At 53.0% G+C, this 13,555-nt stretch overlaps 2 protein-coding genes across 3 annotated transcripts in view; one reads left to right on the plus strand and one right to left on the minus strand.

The window, feature by feature from the left end:
- The window catches only part of KLHDC8B (kelch domain containing 8B), a 5,337-nt gene extending 629 nt beyond the window's left edge, over window positions 1-4,708 (plus strand). Inside the window, exons 2-6 of one of the 2 annotated variants that reach the window (XM_025044863.1) lie at window positions 950-1,448; window positions 2,501-2,665; window positions 3,007-3,231; window positions 3,325-3,426; window positions 3,843-4,708. In XM_025044863.1, coding sequence (XP_024900631.1) covers window positions 1,073-1,448; window positions 2,501-2,665; window positions 3,007-3,231; window positions 3,325-3,426; window positions 3,843-4,039 — 1,065 coding nt within the window. In that variant the 5' untranslated portion in view covers window positions 950-1,072 and the 3' untranslated portion in view covers window positions 4,040-4,708. Of the gene's footprint in view, window positions 1-141; window positions 1,449-2,500; window positions 2,666-3,006; window positions 3,232-3,324; window positions 3,427-3,842 lie in introns of those variants that run through there. The other variant, XM_006909086.3, reaches the window with a different exon arrangement.
- Window positions 4,709-5,531: 823 nt separating this feature from the next.
- CUNH3orf84 (chromosome unknown C3orf84 homolog) lies at window positions 5,532-12,427 on the minus strand. Its single transcript, XM_006909087.1, has 4 exons — window positions 12,325-12,427; window positions 10,427-10,540; window positions 6,365-6,421; window positions 5,532-5,948 (listed from the first exon to the last, which is right to left on the minus strand). The coding sequence occupies exons 1-4, from the start codon at window positions 12,349-12,351 to the stop codon at window positions 5,532-5,534; spliced, it is 615 nt and encodes a 204-aa protein (XP_006909149.1). The 5' UTR covers window positions 12,352-12,427.
- Between the last annotated feature and the right edge of the window lie 1,128 nt (window positions 12,428-13,555).

Consider the following 13,555-nt stretch of genomic DNA (forward strand, 5'->3'; position numbering starts at 1 on the left):
GAGTCCCGCGGAGCCGCGCTCAGGGGAAGTTTGGGGCGCGGGGTGTAGAACCCCAAGCGCGCTTGTCCGGACCCGCCCCCCGACGCCCTCCCCCCATCCCCTGCTCCTCCCTAGAGATAGAAGTTTGGGGTTGGGGGCCCTCGTGCCTGGGGTCCCAGGAGTGTGGGCCCCGCGGGAAGGGGTAGACTGGGGAACTTGGATTTGCTGTGAGGGGACCTAGAAGTCCAGCTGCGCATTCCTACTGGAAACTCCTTGGACCCTGGGACCCTGGGCTCATAGGATCACAAAATCATCCCCCTCCCCCATTCTGGGCACCAAGAAGGCTGGCCTCTGGAGACCTGGCATGGGCGAACCCCTGAGGGTAGACCTCAAAGGGGAATGTGGGACCCTGGCGTCCAGCCTTTCCCTTTCCAGTGCCAAAAGCCTTGATCTTGGCCTTTTGCTGATGGGAATGGATGAACTCTGTGGCTCCCAAAGGGTTTGTAAGGATGCCCTGGAGTTTGATCCCTGGCAGCAGGTGGGAGACTCTGGTGCTGCCCAAGGCACACTGGAAGCCAACAAGGGGGAGGGTACAGTAGGACCCCACTCACGCAGAGCACCAGGGTGAGGACTGTGAGGGGAAAGAAAGGGGGCTGGAGTGGAGAGTCCCATCCTCATCACCTTACCTAGATCTAGATAGGACGGGAAGCTCTTAGGTGAGAGCAGGGGATGGGAGGAGAATCCTATATGCCCCATAGGAATGGAGGAGGGATTGCCTGGGTATCTGGGAGTCTGCCCTCCTGCCCACTCCTGGCGGGCCTCCATGGTGGTGTGCTAGCCAGCCGGGGTGGGTCCTCCTGTTTTTCCCACCAGTGATTTTGGTCTAACTCTGCCCCCAGCTACATGCTGCTCATCTGTACTCTGAGGGCTGGTCAGTGCCCTGACCCTTTGTTTCACCTCTCCTCTCCAGGTAGAGAGTTTTCTGGACTGGTCTGACACCCCCATGTAGCCCTTGTAGAGCCAAGATGAGGCTTTCATCAGTGGCACCTGCAGTCTGAGCAGCTAGCATGGCCTGCCACTGGAGGTGAACGCCATGGCTACAGGAGGTAGCCGGGCCTTTGCTTGGCAGGTGTTCCCACCCATGCCCACCTGCCGGGTGTATAGCACAGTGGCATACCAGGATGGGCACCTGCTAGTGTTGGGGGGCTGTGGCCAGGCTGGACTGCCCCTGGACACTGCTGAGACACTGGACATGGCCTCACATACATGGCTGGCACTGGCGCCCCTGCCCACTTCCCGGGCTGGTGCAGCTGCTGTGGTGCTGGGCAAGCAGGTGCTCGTGGTGGGCGGTGTGGATGAGAGCCAAAGCCCAGTTGCTGCTGTGGAGGCCTTCCTGGCCGACGAGGGCCGCTGGGAGCGTCGAGCCACCCTCCCTCAGGCAGCCATGGGCATTGCGACTGTGGAGAGAGGTGAGTGGCATCCCAAGGAAGGTCCCTCAGGTGCCTCAGTACCCTCCTTTCTTTTCTGACTTGGCCCCTTACCCTCAGAGATTGGATAAGAGCTATAAATTTTTCCTGGGTGCCTTGACTTTGCCTCCTAACCCTCCTGTACCCTCCTCGATGTAGCTCTGAGCTGGGCCAGCAGCAGCCTTAACTGCCTTTTCCAACTGTGAGGAGGGAGGCAGAGCCCAGGCTGGCCTCCAGCTTGATGGGAGGCCCCAGCCACTTCCCTGCCCCATCCATTCCTCTTCTCTAAGAGACAAAGAGTGGTGGCCCAATGACTCCCATGATTATAAATAGTCTGGGGGTGGGGGAGGGGAGCAAGGCCTTGGCTCAGAGCCGGGCAAGTGCTTAGATTGTTCCCCACACACACACCAGGGAGCCTGAGATGGACAAAGGCCAAGTGGCTTGGAGACAGTTGCCATGGAAGCCCCCAGCTGACTGTCTTATATCCCCAAGGTCCCCAGACATGCCCCTAGCAGACCCTGAGGGCATAAGAGGGCAAGAACCTACTCTAGTGAAAAGGTGGGGTACAGAGGTGCTGGCCTGGCTCTTGGGCAGAAGGTTTGTGGCCTGCATCCCAACTCCAGCTGATTCCTAGAGGCCCTCCCGATCTGAGCTTCGTGCTGAGCAGATCACCATGTGCCCTCCACCCTGACTTAAACCATTCTCCACCCTTCTTCTTCCAGGGCAGCCCCCACCTTGTGGCCTCCAGGTCTGACCAGGTCTGGTTCTGCTTGGATGCCAGACTTGGTTACCATAGCGTCTCCAGGGAGACGGAGACGGATTATAATTAGATCTGCTGCCTCCTGCTCTTCACTTGGAGGGGCCCTGGCCAGAGCAGGAATCCTAGCTCTCCCCTCCCCCGCTCCAGGCAGGCAGACAGGAAGATTTCTGCTGCTGGAGATGGGTACCACAAACACATGGGTCCCTAGCCACCCTCAGGCCTGACCAAGGCAGCTGTCAGGGTGGGGTGCCCTGGCCAGGTCAGGGTACAGTCTAAACTACTCTTTTCTATGCAGATGGTATGGTGTATGCTCTTGGAGGAATGGGCCCAGACACGACGCCCCAGGCCCAGGTTCGAGTGTATGAGCCCCGGCAGGACTGCTGGCTTTCACTACCCTCCATGCCCACACCCTGCTACGGGGCCTCCACCTTCCTGCATGGGAATAAGATCTATGTCCTGGGTAAGGGCCTGGGGGATGTGGGAAAGGGGCTCGAAGTCCAGAAGCACCTATCCCCGTGGTTAGCTAGGATCAGGCTTAGGCCGGGATGGCAGGACAAGAGAAGCTTTGTTGGGGTGAGCCAGGCTTGCTCAGAGGCTCTGACCTTTGGTGGCCCTGCTGGGGCAGGAAAACCAAACCCTAGTGCCTGAGGATCCAAGGGGTGGTAGATTCAGGCTCTGGTGTGCACACAGCTGGGTATGGGTGGCTGAGGTGGGCAGTGGTGAAGGCTCAACAAACTTGGTGAAGGAGGAGCCTGCCAGGACCCCTAGGCTCCCTCCCAGGTGCCCCAATTCCATTGGCAGGGGGCCGCCAGGGCAAGCTCCCAGTGACTGCTTTTGAGGCCTTTGATCTGGAGGCCCGTACCTGGACCCGGCACCCAAGCCTGCCCAGCCGCCGGGCCTTTGCCGGCTGCGCCATGGCCGAAGGCAGCGTCTTTAGTCTGGGTGGCCTGCAGCAGCCCGGGCCCCACAATTTCTACTCCCGCCCACACTTTGTCAACACTGTGGAGATGTTCGACCTGGAGCATGGTGAGCAGTGGCTGGCCTGGGCTATCTTCCCGCTCTCCATGGGATGGAGGGGCGCAGCGTGGGGAGCCAGATCTGACCTCCCCTCTCCTGCAGGGTCCTGGACCAAGCTGCCTCGTGGCCTGCGCATGAGGGATAAGAGGGCCGACTTTGTGGTTGGCTCCTTTGGGGGCCACATCGTGGCTATCGGGGGCCTCGGTGAGTCTCTGTGGGTCTAGTGATGGGAGGGGAGTCCAAGACAGGAAGGAGCGGCACCATCTCCTGCCCTTCTCTGGGCCCTCCAGGGTTCGGGGCTTTGTGAGCTTCCCTTTCCCAATCTGTGGTGGGGTGTGGTCTGCATGGCCCAGCTCTTGGGGTATCCTCAGCACCTGACTCAGGACTTTATACCAGCAGGGGACTAGGAGACAGAAACGGGACAAATGACCACTGAATGAATGGACAAATGGAAATCAGAATGAATAAATGAACAAATGATGAGTGGGGGCAATGAGTAGTAAGGCACTGATAGCCCATCCTGGGGTGACGCCTGCCGGGCCATACTCTGGGCTCAGGAAGCAAAAGAGCTAGAGCCCCTGCAGCCTGTGCCCTTGACAACCTCTGTCTCCTTCTTGCAGGAAACCAGCCATGCCCGCTGGGCTCTGTGGAGGGCTTCAGCCTCGCACGGCGGCGCTGGGAGGTGCTACCTGCCATGCCAACAGCCCGTTGCTCCTGTTCTAGTCTGCAGGCTGGGCCCCGGCTGTTTGTCATCGGGGGTGTGGCCCAGGGTCCCAGCCAAGCTGTGGAGGCTCTGCGTCTGTGTGATGGGGTCTGAATGCCTGACGGGACCTTGTCTACTGGAGCAGCTCGGTGCCAGAGGCAGATGTCTGTGGTTCCTTGTGCTGCTAAGGAAGCTCACTGTGGCTCTGTGAGATGAAGGAGGCACAGGCGTGGGAACTTGAGACACTGCCTCGGGGACTTGGGGGGGGCTTTGTTTTTAGCGTAGGACGTGCATACGCTTCCACCACCTTTACCCCCATTCATTCATAGACCATGCCTGGCTCTACCCTTGCTCTGGAACCTGCTGGGCCCTCTGTCTGAAAGGGAAGTGGGGGGAGGGGAGAGCTGGCCTCATGCCCCTCAGGGTCAGTGCCTACCCGGAGTTGACCAGGCCCACCCCAATGACTATTCCTGAAAAATTCTAGCTGCCAGCCTGCCTCGAAGGCCCCTGTGAGCCCAGGAGAGTTCAGGGAGGGTGGAGGACACAGAAGGAATGGAAGAGTGGAAGAGGGAATCTCGGAGGGCCGAAGGGATGTTGGCTTTTGGCCCTTTACACCGCTGGCTATGTGAGTGACGTTAGGCCAGTCATTTCACCTCTCTGTGCCTCAGCATCCTCATCTTTAAATGGGGATCTCTGAAACTTTCCTGCCCTACCTACCTCACAGGGCTGTTGTGAGGACCCAGGGAGTTCAGATGTGGGAGTAAAAGTGCTGCTAAAATTTGATGTTTGGTCCCTGGCGTGGACTCCTGGGTCACCCCTATAGCCCCTGGCCCTCCTTTGGGGGCCTCAGTTCTCCAAGGAATGAGGAGGGTCCAAAGGAGCCTTTTGGATCTTGCCTCTGTCACCGAAGTGTTCTGCCCCTCCTAAGCCTCAGCTTCTGTTTTGGTGATATAGGGTGCCCACTGTCCCCCACTGTCCTGGGTGTTAGAGAGGGCACCCACAGGATGACCAGAGAAGAGCTCAGAAAACTACAACAAAACACCACAGGGCCAGGATGTCCTTGAGGTGTGTGTCACACAGCATTTCCTCAAGCTTCTGCTCTCTCCATATGGAGAGGCTGTCTGGCAGGGGGCTGTGGCCAGGCAGTCTCCCTCTGCTGCAACTGTGGGGAAGCTGTCTCTTAGGTAGGACTGTGTGGCAGTCCCAGGCCCCTAGAGGTGGTGGCCTCCCAGAGAAAGCAAAGCTGCCAGCCCTCGGCCTCCTCCTCCAGTCTTTGCTGCCTACCTACCTGTAGGGGCCGTTGACTCTGTTTTCCTTGCAGCCACACTTAGTGCAAAGGGCTCACAGCTGGGTTTGCTGCAGGCATGGATCTGGGGTCCTGGAACCCATCCACTGTGGCCACGGTAACCTTCCTAGACCCTTAGCCTCCTATAGGCCTTACCCCTTCTCAGTCAGTGGAAGGGCTCCCAGGGCAGCACCTCCCCCACCCAACACCCAGGCACTATGGGTGCAAGCACCATAGGAGCCAGGCATAGGGCCTGGCAGTGCCTTACTGCTCTCCGGCCTCTGGGACCTTTTAGGCTGCAAGCACGGGCAGGCCACCGTGTCAGTCATTCTTGTTTAATGCTCTGGACCAGTTTAGACACTCGGAGACCCCAGCGTGGAGATAATGCTGCAGCAGCTTGGGTTTGGGGATCCCTGGGAGGTTAGGCAGTGTGCTGGTGAGGGGGGACTGGGGTCTCACGTTAGTGCTGCCGCAATGGCCACCCCGGGATGGCTGGCAGTAGTTCTGCTGGTAGGTGGTGCTGGCTTGAGGAGGCTGGATCTGCACAAAGTGGACAAGGCGCTGAGGGAGGTCATCGAGTTCTGGTCCTGACCGGAAATTGGCCTGGTAGGAAGATTCAAGAGGCCGCTGCTGGCGGAACTCCAGCTCACAGGGTGCCCAGCGCAGGAAGGTGTGTCGCTGCCACAGGTGCTCCATGTCTTTCCGCCTTCCGATCCCCTGCAGCAGGCAGTAGGGGCCCTCCTCAACGGTACGGGCCCTTGGCCCACAGTCTCAGCACCACGCATGGCCTTAGGCGCCTCCTAAACCCAAGCCTGCTTGGTGATGCCTGGCTTGTGCCTGGCCTCCCTGGCCTGTACCCCAACCTTTTCAGCCTGCCTCTGCAGCCATGCTTTCTATTCCAGGGTGAAGCCCCTGGAAAGTTAGTGGCTCCCAGGGGATTTGCACGTTGTCAGGCAAGCTGGCGGAGGAAACTAAAGCAGAGGTACCTCCGTTTGGGGAATGGGCTATTTCCCATTGGAGAGAGGTTGTCAGGAAAACACACTCCTCTGTCTGTATATGGAGCTCTCCCTCCCCACAATGTCTCATCCCCTCCATCCCACCTCAGTATCAACCTAGTCTGGGGGCCTGCCCACTCTCCTCTCCCCAGCACTCACTTTGTCGAAGGAAGTGCGGTTGTCATGCTTGGAGAAGAAGTGTTGCTTCGCGGGCTCCTTGAAAGAATGAGAAAGAAGTTAATGGGGGAAAATGAGGCTTACCTGCCCCCAAGATACTACTTCATGGCCCATAATGGAGGGAAGATGCCAGGAGCCACCCCTCGCAAACTGTTAAACTGCCAATACCCTGAAAGGGCAGATACAAATTAAAGCAACACCTCACTTCTAGGACGTCTCATCCTCGCACTCGTCCCCCAAACAGAAGCCTCTGTGGCCACTGAATGAGGAAGGGGCTGAAGCATCTTCCAGGATATCCTGCCATCTAGGGGGCAGTGGTTCAAGTTTTACATCAGGCCCCCATACTTACTCCCTCATCAGCAACCCAAGCTCTCGACTCTAAATACTACCAGGAAACTGAAATTTCTCTCTCAAGCTCAAGCTCTCTCTCAAGCTCAAGCTCGCTCCTGAATGCTGGACTCAGTAATCAAATGTCTAATGCGCATCTCAAACACATGACTGAGCTCTGAATCATTCCCCAAACCCAATCCACCTATAGCCTCCCCCAGCTCAGTCATGGCCGCTAGATCCATCCAAACACCTTGGAATCCTCCTGATTCTTTTTTTCATACCCTACATCCAAAGTGCCAGGAAATCCTGTTGATACTTCCTTCAATATATACCCAGGGTTGGACCGCTCCTCAGCATGGCCACTGCTTCCCCTGGTCCAATTCACCAAAGAGGATATACAAATGGCAAATAACGCATGAAAAGATGTTCACCATCATTGAATATTAGAGAAATGCAAATGAAAACCAGAATGAGATATCACAACACATCAATCAGAATGGCTAAAGTAAAAAACAGAGATAACACCAAATGCTGGTGAGGATGCAGAGATACTGAATCCCTTATGCATTGCTGGTGGGAATGTGAAATGGTACAGCTACTCTGGAAAACAGTTCAGCAGTTGTTTAAAAAACTAAACATCCAACTACTATATGACTCAGCAATTGCACTCCTGGGCATTTATCCCCCAAACAGAAATTTATGTTCACCCAAAACCTGTACTCAAATAGTCATAGCAGCTTTATTTGTAAGAGCACCAAACTGGAATCAGCCCAGATATCTTTTAGTAGGTGAATGGTTAAACAAATTGGTACATACATACCATAGACTACTACTCAATAATGGAAAGGAATGATACATACAAGCCTGGATGAATTTTTAGGAAATTGTGCTGAACGAGAAAAGCCAATCTCTAAAGGTTGTATGCTGTATCATTCCATTTATATGACAAATTTTTAAGTGACGAGATTTTAGAAATGGAGGAGAGATCGGTAATTGCCAGGGTTTAGGGACAGGGGAGAGTGGAGGGGCAGGAGGCTGCTGGGTGTGGTCATAAAAAGGCAACACCACAGATCCTTGTGATGTTGGTCAGTGTCTTGATTGTGGTGGCAGATACACAAACCTATACAGGTGATAAAAATTCATAGGTCTTAATATACACACTTACAAATAAAGACACGTAAAACTGGGGAAATCTGAATGAGCTAGGTGGACTGCATCAGTGTCGAGGTCCTGGTTGTGACATTACACTGCAGCTTTGCACGATGTGCCCTTTGGGGGAAACTGGGCAAAATGTAGAAGGAACTCTATTATTTCTTACAACTGCTTATGAATCTACAATCATCTCTAAAAATGTCAATTAAAAAAATCTGAGGGTCTAGGGCGAGTTCCAATTGACCCACAAATTCTTCCCCATCTCTATCCTCAGCTGTAGAATCGTATACAGCCCTAGACTGTGATACTTTATTTGGGAGGCAGCTGACTCTGGAAACTCACTATTCTCACCGTGGCAGGATACTCTATTGACTCCCACTGACTAGAGTTTTGTTCTCGCAGCTGTGGGAGCCTGGTTAAGAAGCACAGTCATTTTCTCTCCACCCAGGCAGTTCTGAGTATTTGGCCCCTGAGGAGAATTTCACCTACATCTTTGCTTCTAAAACATCCAGGGCTCCTTTTACACCGAGGTGGTAAAAATCTTGCAGTCTCTGAGCAGGTGGGGCTTGGGCAGGGGTTCCAGATGAAGAGGGCTTGGAGGAGGGGCAGGTTTCCTGGAGGGGGCCGGTGTTCGCATGTGGGAGGGCTAAGGGCCCCGTGAAGGCTGGGCAGTCTGCAGTCATGGGGTGCTGAGAGAGAAACCTCTGTGGCAGTCTGAGGCATGGCGGGGGAACAGTGGGGGGTGGTGGCAGGGACACAGCCATTATGGCACACCACCAGTGAAAGATCTGCCCCCAACAAGATCCCCCAAGACTCTAGTCTGACCTTAAGAACAAACAGGACCAGGATTACATTTCCCAAGAATCAGGCAGGTAAAAGTCAAAAATAATCTGGTTTAGAAAATTTTTTTTCTTGTATCTGAAGGATACACAAAATTTCTACCTGTCCCAAACTAAGGAAAGTGGATGCCAACAATAATAGCTGCAACCAACCAGCAGAAACCTGGTATCTTTGAGCTAATAAGAAAGTAAAATGTGCACCTTCCCTGAACGATCCCACTAATTAAAACAGCTCAAGACCTAGAAAAAGCTTCGAGATTTGGCATTTATACAACCTGAGCCCAGTGCACACAGATCATGCTGTTTGGGGCTGCTGCTAACATTCATAGAAGCTGTATGTAGCAAGTCTTCAACAAAAACATGTCCCCTACTCTATCCCTGAGGGACAGATTGAGAATGTTCTGGTCTTAGGGATGAGAACTGCCACTGAGGGCTACTACAAACACCCAGCAGGAAGTCCCTGGGTTGCATCTGTCCCTGTACTTCTTAGACCCCATCACTCTCACAGGGGAGGTGGCCTGGAGCTGCATTTGGGCCTGGCTCAGTAGGCAGTGCCAGGCAGCCCTTTCAACTGGGAATACTAAGGAAGTTCAGGCTCCACAGCATGGCAGCCTCCAGATCTCTGCTCTTGGCCTGAGAAAGCAATCCTGGAGAATTCAGACGGCAGATCAAGTAGGACCAGGCTAACGGCTAGGAAGCAAGAAGCTGCAGTGGGCAGAGCATGTTCCAGGCACCCCTCCAAGTCCCTCTCAGCCCTCCTCTACCCTGCTCTTGCCCGGGAGGCTAATATAAGTACACTTCTCTGTAGGCTGCCTTCCTTTTGGCCACTGGGAAGCCCTGGGAGGAGAGAGAGGGACTAAGGTAAGAGGATTTTCTTCTCCTGGCTCCCGCCCAGGCCAGCCCCCACCTGACTGTGTCTCTCCACTCAAGATCACCACTCCTGTCAAGGTGGCCCTCTCCATACCACTCTGTCCTTCTGAGTTCTAGCAGCCATGCCTTCCCCTTGTCCCCTTGGTTGTTAGCAACCTATGAGACTGACTGCCTTCCCCAGAGGCCCCCACACTTGGTCCTCCTGAGTTCTTCTCTTTCCAGTCGGCATTTTCCTCTTAGAGCCCAACTGATATCCGGTGCCCCCTCCTTGTCTCCAGGCCTGGGGCCCTGCCTCCCTTTCCTATTCTCAAGAAGCCTTTTCCAGCCACTCCCGGCCACTTCTGCTATCATTCCTTTCCAGTCCCCAGTGGCCAGGCCTGAGGGTGAGTGCCCAGCCACTTTCCATGCTGTTTCCTTGCCCAGAAGAGACCTCCCACTCACTCGCTCCTGAGTCCCTGGGCTATGAGGCTGAGTGTGGGCTAGACCATGGGCTTTCATGGCATCAAGGAATCTGAGTTTAAGGGCAGTCGTAGGCAAAACTCAAATCTTACTTCCTGGGTTCTGGAGGCTCTTTCTCCATGGCCACCCACCCCATCTGGGCCCTGACCTTTCTTCCATCTAAAAGGATCATTGAGCAAAATCATCCATCCTGCTATTGGCTACTCCCCACTCTGTCTGTAGGGGGAAGACCTGACATTTCAGGTAAGAGGGGCCAGCCTCATGCATGTCCCTGGGGGTAGGCAGGCCCCAGGTGTCAGTCCAGCTGCAGTAGGGCTAAAGATGATACTCTTGGGGGGTGAGAGGAGCAGAAACTGGCTCAGCCATCACAGCTGTCCCCAGGGCTGCCTTGTACCTGACATCGCTGCAGGAACACTGCCGGAGGCTGGGGCTTGGCGGCAAGGCGGTATTCTCGAGCACTGTCACTCTTGAATTGGCCTCTGTAGTGCCCATAGAAGCCATTGCTGTGCTATAATAAGGCAGGTATATGGGTAAATCCTACCCAAATCCTAACCCTGGGTCCCAGACCTTGGGGCCCCCAGGCTGGAAGACTCTCCTGGGTGTTCCTGAAAGAATATAATAAATCTGAAGAGGGAGAGGGTCCTGTGAAGAGGTGTCTCCCATTCATCATTAGAATAGTTGGCCCCTGCCGTGCTGGCCCACCTGGGAGGGTCATGTGTGTGCGAGGAAGGGGTTCTTTTCCTTCCTTCCTTCCTTCCTTCCTTCCTCCCTCTCCTCTCCTCTCCTCTCCCTCCCTCTCTCTTTCTTCTCTCTCTCTCTCTCTCCCTGCCTCTCTCCCTCCCTCTCTCTTTTTTAGTAAGGTCCTAATATGGGCTGGTGAGACAGCAGCGAAAAGACAGAAAGATCCTTGTTCTTATGAACCTTCCTTCTGTGGGGGAATCAGGCACAGCGAAAAGGGTCAGGGAAGAAATAGCCTGATGACTAGATCAAGAGTGACAGGAAACAGGGACAGCCCCTCATGACAATGGGGGTGGGACCTGAACATGAAAAGGAATCAGCCATGTGAGGAGCAGCAGCAAAGCATTCTGTGCAGTTGTAAGGTTCAGAGGCCAGAGAAAGAGAGAGACATTGGAAGAACAACAACGAAAAAAGAGGCCTTATGACTAAAGAATTGTTAGCAAGCTGGAGAGAGGTGCAGTGAGGTCAGGAAAGGACAAGGCCAAGAATATGGGTTCTCTTCTGAGAGTTAAGGGAAGACTTTTCAGCAGGGGAGGGGACCATCTGAGTTGGGGTGATGCAGAGCACTGAGCAATTTTGAGAACAGGGCCACTATCTAGCGGGGATCTGAGAGGAAGTTCCCTTTGTTGCCCTCCCCACAATGTTAGTAAATAGGTCGAAGGTCCCCGAGGAGCAAGGATTGAATGGATTCTTCTGCTTCTACTGCAAAGTCATGAACACCTGTGTGCTGCACTCTCTGCCATACTGAGGCACAAAGGGCAACCTCTGAGACTGGAACAGCTAAGGGATGAACTTTCCAAAAGAAGTACTTTACCAACAATGGATAACTTCTGGAGAGAATTTCAGAGACGGGGACTGACAGAGGACAGAAACGAGCATCTATCAGAGGTCTAAGAAGGAAGGAGCTGTACTGTGCTAATGTCTCAGGCAGACACCCCGTGGATGTCTGGCCATGGAACTCCTGTGGTCTATCTTCCTTGTCCTGAGTGCTCCCTGGAGAGGATGGTGTGTCTGGTCCCTCCACGGTCATAGCCCTGAGCAGAAAGAACGTGTCCCAAGCCAGCCTCCGGCCATCACGGGAGGACCCCAAGCATGACTGGGAAGCCCATTATTTTTTCATCACACTGAGGGCTTGGGTGATCCAACTTTACTGTCCATCCTTCTACTATCTGTTGAATGTCCCTTGCCCTCTATTCAGTTTAGTTCGACAGTATTTACTGGGCCAGGCAAGATGTTCCAGTCTAAGGAGCATACAAATTCCAGAAGTTTGGGGGAAACAAGCACAGGTCTGAGAATAAATGGGGCGGCTGGCAGACTAGGATGCTCAGCTGGTTAGCATGACACCAGGACACATGGAAGTGGGCATGGTGTCAGGAAAACTAAGTAGGCTCCAGGGGTGACCTCAGGAAAGCAGAGTGGAAGCAAGCAGGTTTGGGTCCTCCACTAGCCTGGATGCTGGATGAAAGCTTTCTCACTTTATTCTCATGATTCATTCAAACTTCAGGTACCACCCCAGGGCCAGTGGCCAGGATTAACTATAAAGCTCACTCTTACCCAGGAGCCTACTAAAGCACCTTGCATCTTTCCGGGAATGGAGTAGAAAAGGCAAACTTTCGTCTTGTCTTCCTGAGACCGTCTGAGGAAAGAGACTCTCAAGAGGTCACCTTCTTGTTGCTTAGTGACACAGGGAAGTTATGACTGCACAATGCTGTTGATTGTTGAGACAGAGCCTAGCCTGCTTACCCCTTTGTGCTTCCTGCTCTGTTTTTAGTTCTGCATGAGAGAAATCTGCCCCTCGGCATTAACAGCCTGAGAGTTCTTATATATAGAAACACATAAGGCTGATGAACTCACAGTCGATGAAATATTAAAGAACATTTAGAGGTGAATCCTGAATTTTTAAAACTGTGCAACCGAAATGCCATGGATATAAATTTAGAAAGCATTCCCTGAAGTCAGAAGAAATGTTAAAGAGGCTTCAGAATAAGGCTCTTCTCAGGAGTTTGTGGTAACTGGGAACACTGATTGTGGCAGGTGAATGTTACAAGGGTTGAGTGAAGGAGAGCATAACAGAGGAGCAAAAGAGGGAACATGAAAATATTTGACATCGTGATTCCGTTCAAAATGCCCTTGAGAAAATTAATGGCTCCCTCTCTTATTAGTAGCACGGGGATGTGAACAGTTCATCCCTTTTACTAGCCAAAAGAAGCTGGCAATCAGCCTCTAAAGATATGCCAATGAAAAGTTCAACAACAGGAAACGCTCAGACCTTGCTAGTGTCAATGGCACAATCCTTACAGAAAGTCCACCCTAGCATAATTACCCTGGAGATCCCCTCTCACATGTATTCACAAGTACAAGGTGGTTCGTTGCAGCATACATATAGCGGGGAAACTGTAAGCAGCCTGAATGTTTACCACAGGACAATGAGGAAATTGGTCTACAGGCACACAATGAAATACTAGAATTACTGTAAGTGGGCTACAGATACTTGAATCTACAGAGATAAATCTTAAAAATAGTGAGTTAAAAAGTCAAGTTGCAGAAGATGCACAAGTATACCATTTATAAAATGATACAAACATGCCACACAATGCTCTTAGATTATTTATAAATACAACATATGAACTAAAAATATATAGCATGCATAGAAATGAGAAGCATCAAATTCAGGATAGAAGTCACCTGGGGAATGGTATCAGGGAGGGCAGAGTAAAGCTTCAGCTATCTGTAATGTTTTTATTTTTCGAAGCTGTATTTCGGTATATTTCACACAATAAACAGC

Source organism: Pteropus alecto, unplaced genomic scaffold (assembly GCF_000325575.1).
Source record: "Pteropus alecto unplaced genomic scaffold, ASM32557v1 scaffold53, whole genome shotgun sequence".
Taxonomy (NCBI): domain Eukaryota; kingdom Metazoa; phylum Chordata; class Mammalia; order Chiroptera; family Pteropodidae; genus Pteropus; species Pteropus alecto.

Coding starts and splice junctions, on each gene's coding strand:
- CUNH3orf84 (XM_006909087.1), bottom strand. CDS start 12,351: ATGCAAGGTGCTTTAGTAGGCTCCTGG. Junction 10,541..12,324: donor GTGCTTTAGTAGGCTCCTGG/GTAAGAGTGAGC, acceptor GCCTTATTATAG/CACAGCAATGGCTTCTATGG. Junction 5,949..6,364: donor ACCGCACTTCCTTCGACAAA/GTGAGTGCTGGG, acceptor ACCGTTGAGGAG/GGCCCCTACTGCCTGCTGCA.